Source organism: Garra rufa, chromosome 23 (genome assembly GCF_049309525.1).
Source record: "Garra rufa chromosome 23, GarRuf1.0, whole genome shotgun sequence".
Lineage (NCBI taxonomy): Eukaryota > Metazoa > Chordata > Actinopteri > Cypriniformes > Cyprinidae > Garra > Garra rufa.
The window spans coordinates 7,613,899-7,631,392 of NC_133383.1; the positions used below are offsets into that span (position 1 = coordinate 7,613,899).

At 31.8% G+C, this 17,494-nt stretch overlaps 1 protein-coding gene across 2 annotated transcripts in view; it reads right to left on the bottom strand.

Annotated features, from left to right (window-relative positions):
• Nucleotides 1–17,494, bottom strand: part of grk3 (G protein-coupled receptor kinase 3) — an 81,591-nt gene that overhangs the window by 17,002 nt on the left and 47,095 nt on the right. For both annotated transcript variants that reach the window (XM_073829128.1, XM_073829127.1), the window contains exons 12-16: nucleotides 15,285–15,379; nucleotides 10,997–11,104; nucleotides 6,530–6,596; nucleotides 3,855–3,955; nucleotides 2,707–2,773 (exon numbers count right to left, since the gene is read on the bottom strand). In XM_073829128.1, the coding sequence (XP_073685229.1) occupies nucleotides 2,707–2,773; nucleotides 3,855–3,955; nucleotides 6,530–6,596; nucleotides 10,997–11,104; nucleotides 15,285–15,379 (438 nt within the window). The remainder of the gene's footprint in view (nucleotides 1–2,706; nucleotides 2,774–3,854; nucleotides 3,956–6,529; nucleotides 6,597–10,996; nucleotides 11,105–15,284; nucleotides 15,380–17,494) is intronic.

Here is a 17,494-nt window from a genome sequence, read left to right on the forward strand (position 1 = left end):
GCCAGTGCTCCACACAGAGATCTGATCTCATCATCATCCAGTCTGGAATGTCTCTTGAAGCATCTTGGAGATGTTGCCATAGTTCTTCTGGATTTAGTCTGTCTCAGTTTGTTCTGTTTCATGTCATTCCAGACAGACTGGATGATGATGAGATCAGATCTCTGTGTGGATCACTGGCTGTTGTCAGACTCTTGTGCAAACAAACATCTTTTACAATTAATGCCAAAATTGGGAAATGTAAACTGATTTTTTCTACTGACACACTACAGCAAAAGATAGACTGACTTAAAAGTATTTTTTTACTAGTTTCCTAATCATTTTGGCCACCACTGTAAATTTTGGTCATATATTGATGTTAAAAAACAGCCATTCAGTGCATCAGTGCCTGACTTTTTCAACAGCGTTGGTTTCCAAGTATTTCTTCCATTCATTCTTCCCACAGGGATTTTAAACAGTGTCTTCATTAAATCATTACGTCATGCAGCAAATGAACTATTTACACAAGGTGAATCACAACATTACTAAATTTGATTTGAAGAAAAAAAGCATTTTTAAAAAAACAGACAAAGTCACAATGCTGTGTACTTACTTTTATGGAATTAAAAATGGAGGATTATAAAACTATTAATTTAAAGTTGTTGATTATACACACAGAAGCGATATATTTTAAGTTAATTGCAAAAAGTGCAATAAAATTAAATATAACTATACAAGAGAAAATTATTAATAATTGAAATAATAGTATTATTTAGTTACTTTAATAATAAAAAATAAAGTTTGATAATACTATTACATAATTTATTTTAAAATAAAAAATGTGTATTAAATAAAAATACATTTATTTTATAGTACACTTAGAAAACAATGCTTATATTTACATTTTTATTTTATTATTTATTTATTTTTATTTTTTTTACTTTTTTAATATGTGACCCTGGACCACAAAACCAGTCTTAAGTCGCTGGGGTATATTTGTAGCAATAGCCAAAAATACATTGTATGGGTCAAAATTATTCATTTTTCTTTTATGTCAAAAATCATTAGGAAATTAAGTAAAGATCATGTTCCATGAACATTTTTTTGTAAAATTCCTACTGTAAACCTGTCAAAATGTAATTTTTGATTAGTAATATGCATTGCTAAGAACTTAATTTGGACAACTTTAAAGGTGATTTTCTCAGTATTTTGATTTTTTGCACCCTTAGATTTCAGATTTTCAAATAGATGAATCTCGGCCAAATATTGTCCTATCCTAACAAACCATACATCAATAGAAAGCTTATTTATTGAGCTTTCATGTGATGTATATATCTCAGTTTTGTAAAATTTAACCTTATGACTGGTTTTGTGGTCCAGGGTCAGATATGAATTTTCAAACCTAAAATCAGAAAGCTTCTTTTTTGGCAGGTTGCCGGCTCTGCCAGGTTTAGCGCTGCCGAGCAAAGTGTGCCAGTAAATGAAATGTCACACTTTCGCATATTTGCTCTGAAACCAGCAGTGCACAGCCTAGATTAATGCATTCATTTCGAATGGATATCTTATACAGTACTACAAGTCAATCGATCTGAAATGGTGATCATGCATTAACGTGCATCAATCGTGCACTTTGTTACTGATAGTTGTTCATGAGTCCCTTGTTTGTTCTGAACAGTTAAACTGCTGAGATGCTGAAAAACCAAATAGTTAGTGGGACCTAAAGGATTTTTCTGAAGAACATCGGTTTAACTGTTCAGGACAAACAAGCGACTCGCAAACTACTATTACTAAACAAAAAAAGCTGTGGATCATTCAGGTAACAACACAGTATTAAGAATCAAGCGTTTGTAAACTTTTGAACACGGTCATTTTTATAATTCAACTATAATTTTCTCTTGTGGACTATATGTAAACATCTTTTAAGTGAAATATCTTATTCAGGTCAGTACTAAATAAAAAATAACATGCATTTTGTAAGATCCCTTTTATTTCGGTAAAATAATTAACATTTTCTGCAAGGTGTATGTAAACTTGTGACTTCAACTGTAGAATGCATTTTAACAGCAAAGCGTGATGGGTGTGAATGTGAGACTTCAGCAAAATAACCACTGAACTCAGTAGTTCTGTCTTTAAAGCTTTACAAGTTATCGTTACAAATCAATTCCCATATGGATAAAATGAATGAAGATTTTTACTTGCACAGCCATTGCGCTCCATAGGCTCATCGACCACTACCTTTTATTTCAGAAAACTATGATAATCCTCATAACGCAGAGATCTACAGATTGCGCACACTAATGGGAACACTGCTCACAGGAAGTGATCTGAGGTCTGACAGTAATTGTCTTATGAAAATGTATCGTCGAAGGCTTGGCTTCGTGCTTTGATGGCAGTTCCGATGGTGTTGTAAAGGGGATGAAATTAGAGTCACAACTTCCTAGAGAGGATTTTAGTATGCTAACAGCCACTGACAGCACTCTAATACACTCTCCGTGATGATGCTCATCTAAATTCATGCCTATTAAAGCAGCAGCACTAAAAAGAAAAAGGAAAAAATCCGAGGCTTGCTAATCGATGGTTGGATAACTAGTCCATCATCTGGACTCCAAATCAGATCAGTTATAAATTGCAATTACACAAAACCTCTTATTCTATCAGAGTGTGAGACAGGAGGACTTCAACAGAGCTTCGTATTAGGGCTAATACCAAAAACAAGGTCGAAGGACTCACCTTCTGAAGATAGACCTGCTGCCAATCGATTCCCTTGAAGAACACATGCTCCTTTACCTCTGACGCCCTACAGAGCGTAAAAGAGATCAGAAGTCAAATACATTTGTAAAGCAATCTTCACACTAAACATTGTTTCACAGCAGCTTTAAAGAAATTCATGTGAATGTTTTTAACATCTTATCATTTTAAGCCCTTATAATTGCATTGAAAATATATATATTGTATATTGTATGCATGCAGAGAAAGTCAGATTTATATGTGCACTTGGACCACAAAACCAGTCATAAGGGAATTTTTTTTAAATTGAGATTTATGCATCCTCTGAAAGCTGAATAAATAAGCTTTCCATTCATTTATGGTTTGTTAGAATGGCCGATACACAACTATTTGAAAATCTGGAAACTGAGGGTGCAAAAAAAAATCTAAATATTGAAATGGATATTACTAATCAGAAATTAGGTTTTGATATGTTTGCAGCAGGAAATTTACAAAATATCTTCATGGACCATGATCTTTTCTTCATATCCTAATGATTTTAGCATAAAAGAAAAAATATTTTTTTTCCATTTGTCAACCAGAACCACAAAACCACTCATAAGCAGCATGGGTATATTTGTAGCAATATCCAAAATACTTGTATGTATGGGTCAAAATTATCAACTTTTTTTTGCAAAAAAAATCATTAGGATTTGTTCCATCAAAATATTCCATAGATTTCCTACCATAAAAATATCATAATTTAATTTTTGATTAGTAATATGCATTGCTAAGAACATAAGAGGTGATTTTTTCAATATTGAGATTTTTTTTTTGCACACTCAGATTGCATATTTTCAAATAGCTGTATCTTGGTCAAATATGGTCCTATAACAAAACATACATAAATGGAAAAATTGAGGGGTACATACTGTATGTATGCAGGTAAAATAAAATATCAACCATCACCACTTCTGACCAGCAGGTGTCAGCAATTCAGAACAAGCTGCAAATAATTCCCAGCATGCCGTTCTGTCTTTTATAAATCTAAATGCTTTCAGACAGTTGCTTCATTTGGACATAGGGCATCGCACAGTTTGTTTTCATTTGTATAGTTCACTACAAACCAAATACAAATCCGTCTCGACAGACGTCTAATCCTGAAAACTTACCCTCGTCCCAGACACCCCAATCTTTTGGCGACGTCTCTCTGTAAGAGTCCTTCCAAGAGGGACTTGAGCTCAGGTGTGAAGGAGTCAGGCAACTCCACATTCTGACGAGAGAGAAGGAACAGGAAGCGGCTCATGAGTTTGACTGACATCTCGTTAAACACGACTTTATGCCGTGTCGGCCGGTGTTTGACTTTCAAGAGATGTTTGCTTTTGTTTCATTAGCTTTCCTCATCAGTTACACTGAACATTCATTAGTAAAACGCAAATACACGGGAACGGCAAACTTTCCAGTAGCCGTCTGGATCAACAGAGCTTTAACAGTAGCGAGCGCTTAACGGTATTTAAATATCCTCACAATCATACAAATGAAGGCGAGGACAACCAAAACAATTCTCTTACATAACAGGCAGTGCCAACTGCACATTCAAATCAAGGTCATTGTTCACCAAAGTCACAGTAAATGCATGCAAACAAACTTCACTCAGTTCAGGCTGTCAGGTACTGTCATCGTAACACTGAACTAAATAACAGGGCATTGCATTATAGATGATAAGGTTTTCTGAGTGGTTTTCTGAGCTTGTTGCTATGTACTTGCGAGTGCGTTTGAGTCAAAAGAGCCCAAAAGTTTTTGAACAGTAAGATTTTGTAATGTTTTTTTTCCTGCTCACCAAGCCTGCATTTATTTGATCAAAAGTACAGCAAAAACACTAAAATCTTGAATTTTTTTTTTTCTGGTTAAAATAACTGTTTTCTATTTGAATACGTTTTAAAATGTAATTTCTTCTTGTGATTTCAAAGCTGAATTTTTAGCATCATTACTCCAGTCACATGATCCTCCAGAAATCATTTTAATATTCTCATTTGCTGCTCAAAAAAAATTGTTGAAAACAGTTTTTCAGGTTTCTTTGATGAACAGAAAGTTTAGAAGAACAGCATTTATCTAAAACAGAAATATTTTGTAACATTATAAATGTTTTTATCATCACTTTTGATCAATTTAAAGCATCCTTGCTAAATAAAAGTATTCATTTTTATTATTTATTTACCAAAAAAGAAGAAAAAAAAAAAACACTCCAAGCTTTTTAATGTTTTTTATTTCAGAAAAATGCTGATCTTTGGATTTTTCTATTCATCAAAAAATTCTGAAAGAAAATGTACTTAACTGTTTTAAATACTGGTAATAATAATAAAAATGTTTCTTGAACAGCAAATCACTGAAGACTGCAGTAATGATGCTGAAAATGTAGCTCTGATCATAAGAAATAAATTGCATCTTAAAATATATTCAAATAGAAAGCAGTTATTTTAACTAGTAAAATATTTTACAATATTACTGCTTTTCTTGTAATTTGGATCAAATAAATGCAGGCAAAAAACATTAAAAATCTTGATAGTGATAGTGTGTGTATATATATCCACTCTTATAAAAACAGTTATTTTATACTGTAATAATATTTCATTAATTCAGATCAAATAAATGCAGCCTTAGTGAGCATCAGAGCCTTCTTTAAAAAAAAATCTCAACTCTAAAATTTTGAATGGTAGTGTACACTGGCCAACGAACCTCTGGAGTTTTCCAGTCCAATCTTAATTAAATCTGATCAGACTATAAAACAGCTTATTTTACAAGATACCCTCTAAATCCTTGACTAATGAAAGCTGGAGATAATTTTCCCTGTGAGGTCAGCATCCAAAAACAAACCTTAATAGCTAAATTATTGACAGAATTGCTCTGGGTCCACTGGAACAGCTTATATTTCACCAGAGAAAAAAACAACAACGATTTACTGCTTGACATTATAAAAAAAAAAGGAAAAAAAAGGCCTCTGAACATTCACGATCATCCTGCCTGTCAGAAGAAAACTGTTTAACGTCTCTGCCGGGTGAACACCTGCTTGGACACCGATGAGCTTTTTCTGCTGATTTCTGACTAGATTTTTCCAAGTCCTAATGACTGATCTGCATCATGCTTAAAAGGAGGAAAATAAAATCTGACATGTTTCTAAACAAGCAATTTGATACCCTAATAAGAATAAAAAATGCATTCATCATTGACATTTGCATCCACTAAGCTGCACAATGTATTTTTAGGACTGCTTTGATTTTAAATCAAAACAAGATGTCTCAGAAAGTAGCGTCATTTTGCCTTGGGATCGCTGACGCTTAAGTAGACAGCTCTCTTGAGTCTTCATTTTGAAGGGAAACCACAAAATCAGCATTAAAAACAAGTGACTTCCTTTCTAGTGACTGTACAACAGTCTGAGCGTGGCAGCACGATGAGGACTAAATTACTGTGATGGTGAGAGGAGGACAGTAAATGCAAAGCGTGGATGCAAATTCCTCTCCATTAGCATTCCCTTGTTAAACATGGTGGGTGTAAAGGCACAGGTGCTCCTGTGATGAAATGTTCCCTCCTTACTTCCATGGAAAGCTGTGGCTCGTTTATCCATCTCCTGTTTCATAGCAATATCAGTCAGTCGGCATAACGGAGCTCGCTCCAGTCTGAGCATTTGTAGACAGGAGTCACTTGAAGTCTCTTAAGCTATAACTAAGAACCGGGTGGTTGCTTAGATGTTCTAGGTAGCTGCTGCTGGATTAATTATATACATATATGTGATTGTGTGTGAAGGTACATAAAGGAAAACAACAGAGAAAACGTCGCTTTGGTTTCTTACCATGGTAAGGGTCATGCGGTCGATCTCATGTTTGTCTTTGGTCTTGTGCTGCCTGAATGGACTGTGCCTGCAAGAAAAGAAGAAACAGAGTTCACGTATCTGAAGACAGAGTGCTTAGCCTCGCAATGTCACACAGAGGACACAGGTAGTGATTTAGCAATGACATGTAGGCGGGAGGGGGTTTCCATGAGAAAGTTTCAATCTCAGTCATTGATCGTGAGACACAAGCATCTTACTGTCATGTCCTTTTGGCAACTGTTGTGAAGCAACAGTTGAGAGGATATAAATATGTTATTATGAAATAAAAAAAATATTAGAGGGGGGGAAAAAAATACATACATTAGCAGTCAAAAGATTTTTTTAAAAGAAGTCTCTTCTGCTCACCAAGCCTGCATTTATTTGATCCAAAATACAGCAAAAGCATTAATGTTGTGAAATAGTTTTACTATTTAAAATAACTGCTTTCTATTTAAATATGTATTTAAAAATGTCATTTATTCCTGTGATCAAAGCTAAATTTCCAGCATTATTACTGCAGTCTTCAGTGTCACATGATCCTTCAGAAATCATTCTAATATGCTTATTTGCTGTTCAAGAAACATTTTTTATTATTATTAATATTTAAAACAGTTCAGTACATTTTCAGGATTCTTTAATGAATAAAAATATCCAAAGATCAGCATTTATTTGAAATAAAGAACTTTTGTAACATTATACACTATACCCGGGGTCGTCAACTGGCGGACCGCGGTCCGGATCCGGACCTCAAGATGCGTCCATGCGGACCGTGAAAGCTTTTGACATATTTAAATAAAAAAAATGCCAAACGCTAATTTCTAATAAATAAATTTATATCAAGCATTTGGGTGCAATCTTCCGTGCAGTCATGAGAGCAGAGATCGGCGCATTGCGTACAGACAGATGTAGCTTTCACTGTTATTCAACCGCGCAATATGTTAAAGTGAAAGCGCTTTCAGTAACTGACGTGCATTTTCTCTCAGAGACAATGATAGACAAATATACTTAATATGCTGATATTAATTTACTTCCCTAATATTTCTCTTGTGTGCCTAACACAGTGGGGAAAAAATAAAAAGAACGTATTTTGTGTAGGATAAGGGTTGTTTTTGAAAGTCTGTGTTTAAAATAATTAATTTTCATTGATGACTGCAGTATTATTAGGGGTTAAGAAAGTCTTAATTATGATTTCAGGTTGTCTTAAATGTGGGGACTAAAAGGCAAGAATTGCGATGAAACTTTATAAGGCTATCAATTGAGTAAATATGAGCGCTGCACGTTTCAAAGTCAGCTGCGGCGTTGCTTTGTGTACCATTCTGATAGCGCCTCCTGCTGGAAGAGAATGATCTGCTATTTTTAATCAGCTTGTATCAATCTGCTGTTGTCAAAAAGACCAATGTGAAAATCAGTCCTAGTTTTAGGCAGCAAACACGTAGAGTTGTAAATGTGAACTGATGGATCGACAAGATCATGTGTTATACAAATTTAAACAATTAAGGCAGTAAAATATGTATATGCTAATTAATATAATACTTGATTGACAATAATTGTTTAAAATAATATACAAATTGATACTTTTGACTCTTGAAGGCTGGAATGTGAAGTTTATAATTTAAGAAATCTTTTTTGTTTTGTGAAACCTGCATCTGAATTGTAAATCATGCTTTTTACAGTCATTTTAATTATTTATTTATTTATTTTTTGTTCAGGTCTTTAAAAAGGTATTTAAATGTCTAGAATTTAAGCTAAAATATACTGCAGAAACTCTGGTCTCGCAAAAAACATAAATAGTTTTTTATATATAATTGTCCGGACCTCGGCTGGTGAGCAAGGTTCATTACTGGACCTCGAGCCGTTTTAGTTGAAGACCCCTGCACTATACCGTTCAAAAGCTTGGCATCAGTGTAATTTTTTTTGTAAAGAAATTATAGAAATTATTACTTTTATTTAGCGAGGATGCCTTAAATTCATCAAAAGTGGTGATTAAGACATTTATAATTTTACAAAATATTTCTATTTCAGATAAATGCTGTTCCTCTGAACTTTCTATTCATCAAACAAACCTAAAAAAGTTTTTTCAACAATGTTTTTTGAGCAGGAAATCAGAATATTAGAATGATTTCTGAAGGATCATGTGACTGGAGTAATGACGCAAAAAATTCAGCTTTGAAATTACAGGAATAAATTACATTTTATAACATATTCAAACAGAAAATAGTTATTTTAAATGGCAAAAATTTTTCAAAATTTTTTGTTTTTGTTGTATTTTGGATCAAATAAATGCTTGGTGAGCAGATGTCCAAAAACTTTAACTGGTAGTGTAACGTTACATAAAATATCTTTTAATATAACTTCAGAAGTTTATTCACGTTTATTTCATGCTGAAGCTGCCATTGAAGTGGAGATGATCAGCTCACGTGCCGCTTCTCTTGAACTGAGGCGCTACAATGATCTCGCACTCCACATTAAAAAGCACCAAAATGGTATTTGTTTGAAACAGAATTTTTGTTTCATATCAAAAATAGCCAAGCACAAAGCTTATCGGAATGGATGTGCGCTACAATGTTCCGTTCATTAACTAAAAACAGGCTAGACTAATCGGTTCTTGGGATTTAAGAATCCTTATAGTTTGTAAAAATGAGAATAAATTAAAATTGAGAAATCAATCATTTTTTTACCCATCCCTATTTACAATAATTTATAAATCACCACACATAATATATACCTGTACAGTCAAACCAAAAATTATTCAGACAGCAGACATAATTTTTGATATTTTACTAGTGCATGCAGGACACTTTAGTTAATTCATGTAAGTGAGGATAGCAAAATAAAGTAATCTGTGACATACACTATACAGCCAAAAGTATTGGGACACCACCTTCTAATGAACAGGTTTGACTACTTTAGTAACTTCCATGAGTACAAATCTTAATGTTTAAGCGTATAATGATATTCTAGGGGATTGTGCGCTTTTAATTTTATAGCAACGGTTTGGACAGGACTCTTTTCTGTTCTAACATGACAAGGCATCTGTGTATAAACAAGGTTCAAAAGGAACTTATTGATTCAGTCAGTGTGTAACAACTTGACTGGTCTAGAGAAAGCAAAGTCCTAATCCCAGCTGAACACCTCTGCTGTGACTTTAAATGCAGACCTTGAGCCAAAAACTTATCACCAAACACTAATAACTTGTACATATGAGTATAATCATTTTAAACTCTTTCAAAACTGTTGCAACAGATATGAAAATACAATTTTTAAATATATGAATTATGTTTCCGTCTTTGTTGCCACAGTTTTCGAAGTGCATTTTTCTGTTCTAAAGAAGGACGTGTCCCAGTACTTTTGTCCATGTAGTGTGTGTACAAATCATTGGTGTTTGGTAATGAGTTTTTGGCTCAAGGACTGCATTTAAAGTTCAGCTGGGATTAGGACTTTGCTTTATGCAGACCAGTCAAGTTTTTCCACACTGACTGAATCAATCATACCTTTTTGAACCTTGGCTTACACAGATGCATTGTCATGTTAGACTAGAAAAGGGTCCTGTCCAAACTGTTGCTATAAAATTAGAAGCACACAATTCCCTAAAACATCATTATATGCTTAAACATTAAGATCTGCACTCATGGAAATTACCTAAGTAGTCAAATCTGTTCATTAGAAGGGGGTGTCCCAATACTTTTGGCAATATAGTGTATTATACCCACAAAATCTTCATACAGTGGATATTCTTCATACAAAATTTGGGACCGAAAATTATTCAGACACTTTGACCTGACCATGTTTTGCTTGAGTGTTTTTTCTTTAATTGCTAATGCGACCTTTTTACACCACAGACTGAACTAAATTAAGCATTGCTTGGAAATTGGTCTACAAAGTATTGATAGTTGTCTAAATTTTTGGTTGATTGTAATCCATTACATACCTTTCTATCAAAGTTATCTGACATTGTCAAGATGAGTTTGTTCTAAAACTCGGAGTTCCTTTTCTAAACTATAGCAAATAAACTGATAATGTGAAAAAGGTGTCTGAATACATTTTGGTTTGACTGTATATATGTATATTGAGTACATATAGAATTTGTTTTTTGTTGTGTAAAGTGCAAAAATACATGGTGCGTTTTACCAAGCCTCTTCTGACCTGCTTCCATTCTGCTTTGAAGAGCATGACACACACCTCAGTGGAAAGACATGTCCCAGACTCCTCCCCCCATTACCCCCCCTCCCCACTCTCTACCTAGCAACCGTTTCAGTGGTCTCTACCCCCACTCTCTGTGTCTTTCTTCTCTATGATGTCTGCTCCTGACCTCCTACTTCCAAACCCCTGACATTTAAACTTTACACTCCACATCAAACAGGTGAGAAACACAGACAGAGACTAAAAGAGAGAGAGAGAGAGACACAGATAAAGAATTCATGAGCGGGCCGCTGTAGAGGGCGGTCTTACCCTCGCAAGAGTTTGAACAGCATGCAGCCCAGAGAGAACCAGTCGGCGCTGCTGTCGTACGCCGTTCCTTTCTGCAGAACCTCAGGTGCCATGTAGCCATGGGTACCTCTGCAAACACAGCAATTAATGCACATTAAATTCAAAGCGTACACACACACCCCCCGGGCTGAGCGCACACTGACTGTAAACACAACAAAGCTCATTCTCATACATAACACAAACAGTCAAAGAACTGCTACATTACACATAAAAGGCTTTCCATCCTCTCTCTGACCCTTTGAATTCATCAGGATGTTTTCGCTACTGTGCCTTTAAGATTGTACGCTCTATATTTATCAATGCAAATATGTGACCCTGGACTACAAAACCAGCCATCAAGTGTCAAAAGCTGAATAAATAAGTTGTTTATTGGTTTGTTAGGAAAGGACAATATTTGGCTGAGATACAACTATTCGAAAATCTAGAATCGGAGGGTGCAAAAAAAAAAAATATTGAGAAAAGCGCCTTTAAAGTTGTTCAAATGAAGTTCTTAGCAATGCATATTACTAATCCAAAATTAAGTTTTGATAAATTTGTGGTAGGAAACGTACAAGATATCTTTATGGAACTGCATGGATACCTTCATAAATGTGACCCTGGACCACTAAACCAGTCATAAGGTTAAATTTTACAAAACTGAGATGTATACATCATATGACAGCTCAATAAATAAGCTTTCTATTGATGTATGGTTTGTTAGTATAGGACAATATTTGGTCGAGATACATCTATTTGAAAATCTGAAATCTGAGGGTGCAAAAAAATCAAAATACTGAGAAAATCACCTTTAAAGTTGTCCAAATTAAGTTCTTAACAATGCATATTACTAATCAAAAATTACATTTTGATATATTTACAGTAGGAATTTTACAAAAAATCTTCATGGAACACTGAATTTCCTAATGATTTTTGACATAAAAGAAAAATCAATAATTTTGACATATACAATGTTTTTTTGGCTATTGATACAAGTATAACGCAGCGACTTAAGACTGGTTTTGTGGTCCAGGGTCACAAATTGTATGTTTAATAAACTCATATTTTGAGCAATGAGGTTTCACAAATGAAATGAAAAAAAAAAAATTAAACAAAACTAAATAAAATATAAAAAATAAAACCAAATAAAATAAAATAAAGAAGTTACATTTAAATTTAAATTAAATGTATTAAATATTTTGTTTTATCAGTGCTTTTTAAATTTTATTGATTTATTCAAATAATTAAATATTTTTATTCAAATAAAAAAAATGTACATATCTGTATACACACATATAAAGAAAATAAAAAATAATTAATTAAAACACAAATAAAACAAAATATTTAAATTAAATAAATAGTATGTTTAATAAACACATACTTTGAACAATGAGATTTCACAAACAAAAAACTAACAAACAAAAAATTAAACCATATAAAATAAAAACATTGAAATAATTAAAACACACATAATTAAATTAATTAATTAAATATTAAATAAACTGTATGCTTAATAAACTCATCTTTTGAGGAATGAGATTTCATAAATGAAATGAAAAAAACATATATATACACACAGGTCCTATTCAAAAAATTAGCATATTGTGATAAAGTTCATTATTTTCTGTAATGTACTGATAAACATTAGACTTTCATAAATTTTAGATTCATTACACACAACTGAAGTAGTTCAAGCCTTTTATTGTATTAATATTGATGATTTTGGCATACAGCTCATGAAAACCCAAAATTCCTATCTCAAAAAATTAGCATATTTAATCCGACCAATAAAAGAAAAGTGTTTTTAATACAAAAAAAGTCAACCTTCAAATAATTATGTTCAGTTATGCACTCAATACTTGGTCGGGAATCCTTTTGCAGAAATGACTGCTTCAATGCGGCGTGGCATGGAGGCAATCAGCCTGTGGCACTGCTGAGGTGTTATGGAGGCCCAGGATGCTTTGATAGCGGCCTTAAGCTCATTCAGAGTGTTGGAACTTGCGTCTCTCAACTTTCTCTTCACAATATCCCACAGATTCTCTATGGGGTTCAGGTCAGGAGAGTTGGCAGGCCAATTGAGCACAGTAATACCATGGTCAGTAAACCATTTACCAGTGGTTTTGGCACTGTGAGCAGGTGCCAGGTCGTGCTGAAAAATGAAATCTTCATCTCCATAAAGCTTTTCAGCAGATGGAAGCATGAAGTGCTCCAAAATCTCCTGATAGCTAGCTGCATTGACCCTGCCCTTGATAAAACACAGTGGACCAACACCAGCAGCTGACATGGCACCCCAGACCATCACTGACTGTGGGTACTTGACACTGGACTTCAGGCATTTTGGCATTTCCCTCTCCCAAGTCTTCCTCCAGACTCTGGCACCTTGATTTCCGAATGACATGCAAAATTTGCTTTCATCCGAAAAAAGTACTTTGGACCACTGTGTTTTATCAAGGATGTGGGGCTCATCTCCTGTTTCCAAAATGCATCACAAACTGCTTGACAATTGCATTTACAACACAATTAACTATACAAACTTGTGTAACCAACTATTCCTACACTGCATGTACTTCTGCGTAAAAGGCTGCGCGACGTGCGCGTTGCAGTTAAATATACAGACGCGAGCGGGCATGGATATCTGCGTGCATAGTTAAACTGCGTTGCTTTTAGAAGCGTCAATTCAGTTGTTGCATATAGTTTAATGTCTTTATTTCGGGATTATCAAAGTAAATTATAACTCACGCATGTGCCCCAGTAAAAAGGGTCTAGCAACGCCCCTGCCCTGTAGCAAACCCGGCGGCTTCATAGCTGCATCCATGTTAGCACGTCTCGTTTGATGTGGTAATTTCACAGTATGCATACACACAGGTTCGAAGACTCTTTCTCGCCCCCTAAAGTGCAATTCTGTTAGGTATACATCCGCACTAAAATATCAAGGTGAAAGTCATCATAGCTTGCGTAGTATAGACCCAGCTCCCAACCCAACTTTGAGAATAGATTAATGGCGATATTTTTTTTATCGCCCGATTAGAGTCTCACGTCAACGCCGATAACAGCCCACCACTAATATATATATATATATACATACACACACACACACACACACATATACATATATAAAATATAAAAAATAAAACCAAATAAAAAATGTATTAAATGTTTTGGTTTTTAATTTTATTTATTCATTCAAATAATAAAATATTTAAAAAAGTACATATTTGTATACACATAAATGAAATACAATAAATAAATAATTAAAACACAAATAAAACTAAATATTAAAATTAAATAAATAAATTGTATGTTTAATAAACTCATATTTTGACAAGTGAGATTTCACAAATGAAAAACAAACCAAGTAAAATAAAAATTAAACCATATAAAATGAAAAACATTTAAATAATTAACTAATTAATTAAAACGCAAATAAAACTAAATATTAAAATTAAATAAATAAATAGTATGTTTAATAAACTCATATTTTGACTATTTCATTTTGAGATTTCACAAATGAAAACTAACGAAACCAAATAAAATTAAAACATAAAATGGAAAACATTCAAATAATTAATTAATAAAACACAAATATATTGTGTTTAATAAACTCATATTTTGACCAATGAGATTTCACAAATGAAAAACTAACAAAACAAAACAAAAATTAAACCATATAAAATGAAAAACATTTAAATAATTAAAGCACAAATAAAACTAAATATTTCAATTAAATAAATAAATAAATAGTATGTTTAATAAACTCATATTTTGACCATTGAGATTTCACTAATGAAAAACTAAAAAACAAAACCAAATAAAATAAAAATAAAACCATATAATCAAAAATGAAGTTTTGATATATTTGCGGTAGGAAACGTACAAGCCATCTTCATGGAACATGATCTTTACTTAATATCCTAATGATTTTTGGCATAAAAAGAAAAATCAATAATGTTGACCCATACAATGTATTTTTGGCTATTGCTACAAATACACAAATGCTACTTAAGACGGTTTTGTGGTCCAGGGTCATATATGTGAGCACAAACACTTGTATACGTGCACATAAAGAAAACTTGTGGTATAAGATTCTGTAACTGCAAAAAAAAAAAAAAAAAAAAAAAAATGCGGCAATATGCATGAGACAACAAAGAGCTTGTGTGTGCTCAAAGAAACGTGGTGAGAGAACAGAAGCAACCACACCTTCCCCAAACAACAGGCACTTTTATTTTGCACTAATAAAAGATGAGGGTTTGAAGCCTCGTGAAGAGGAACTTACACGCTGGCGTGAGGTTTCTTCTTGGAGAAATCGCAGGCCAGGCCCAGGTCGGAGATGCGAACGTGGCCGTGTTCGTCTAAGAGGATATTTGCAGGCTGTGAGGAACAGAAAGCGATGGGGAGATTAGGACACCGTCCAACACGGCCCAAAAAAATCTTTTTAAGAGCCTGATAAAGAACAGACTGTCTTTTTGTAAGCAACATCTAGCAAGACAGCATCACTGTGATTAAATGGAGTACATTTAATGAAGAAAAACGGCAAGTGTAACACTTTCTCTGAGCGCAGAGCCAAAACTGTCTAGTGTAAAACAATTTGACCCTAAACAGAAAGCATTTGCTTTGCAGTGTCACACAATAACTGCCATGGAGAATATATCTGATGTTTAATTTACAGGGATTGTGACTTTTGTTTTTTAACATTTTATTTGTGCTGTTTTAATTTTAATTATTTAAATAATTAAACATTTTTGTTTAAAATTAAAAATGTGTGTGTGTGTGTGTGTATTTATTTATTTATTTATATTTAGATATATATTACATATGTGTATAAATATATATTATATTTATACACATACATATATACATACACACACAAAATTAAAATATAATTTATTTTTTTCAAATTAAATCAAATTAAAACAAAAATATAAAAATAAAACCGAATAAGTTACATTTAAATTTTAAATTAAAATTATTAAATATTTATTTTTTGTGCTTTTTAAATTTTAATTTATTTACAAAATATTTTTATTTTTAAAAAGTACATATTTTGACCAATGAGATTTCACCAATTAAAAATTGACATGAACAAAACCAAATAACATAAAGTAAAATTTTAATTTAAAATTAAATAAAAATGAAATTAAATTAATGTATTTGTGCTTTTTTCATTTTAATTATTTACATATTTAAATAATTCAATATTTTATTTAAATAAAAATGAAATTAAATATTTAAATTTATTTGTGCTTTTTCATTTTAATTATTTATTTACTTATTTAAATAATTCAATATTTTATTTAAATAAAAATGTACATATCTGTATACATACACATACAGTATATAAACAAAATTTCAAATAAATAATTAAAACACAAAACTAAATATTTAAATTAAATATATAAATTGTATGTTTAATAAACTCATATTTTGACCAATGAGATTTCAAATGAAAAAATAAATAAATAAATAAAAATTAAACAAAACCAAATAAAATATAAAAATAAAAACTAATAAAATAAAAAGTTACATTTAAATTTAAAATTAAATTAAAAATAAACGTATTAAATATTTTGTTTTATTTGTGCGTTTTTAATTTTATTTATTTAAATAATTAAATATTTTATTTAAAAATGTACATATCTGTATACATACATATATAAACAAAATTAAAAATAAATAAATAAATAGTAATGTTTAATAAACTCATATTTTGACCAATGAGATTTCACTAATGAATTTTAAGCAAAACCAAATAAAATATAAAAATAAAACCAAATAAAATAAAAAAAACATTTAAATTAAAAATTAAATTTAGTTTTATTTGTGCTTTTTAATTTTTTTTTTTTAATTTAAACTAAATATTTTAATTTAAATAATGTACATATCTGTATACACACATATATACAACAAAATTAAAAAAATTAATTAAAACACAAATAAAACTAAATATTTAAATTAAATAAATAGTATGTTTTATATATTTTGCCCAATGAGATTTCACAAATAAAAAAAACGTATATATACAAAACCAAATAAAACATAAAAAAAATAAACGAGATGAAAATGTCATTTAAAAAAAATAATGTAGGCTATATATTTTTAAATAAACCAAAATAAAAAATACAAAAAAATAAAACAAATAAAACTAAATATTTAAGAATAAGGAAATTAAATAAATTGTATGTTTAATATACTCATATTTTGACCAAAGAGATTTTACAAATAAAAAACTAAAATAAACAAAACCAACCAACCAATAAATAAATAAATATATAAAATTACCACCTAACCACTGAATCTCATGCAATCACAGCAAATGAGAACATATTTGATATTTAATATACCGGGATTTTGACCAATGAGATTTTAAAATTTAAATAAATATAAAAAAATTTGCCCTTACAACCACGTTGCACGATCACAGCCAATGAGAACATATTTTGTTCAACATAAACAGGTTTTGTCCATGAGCTTTTAAAAAGCAGTGTA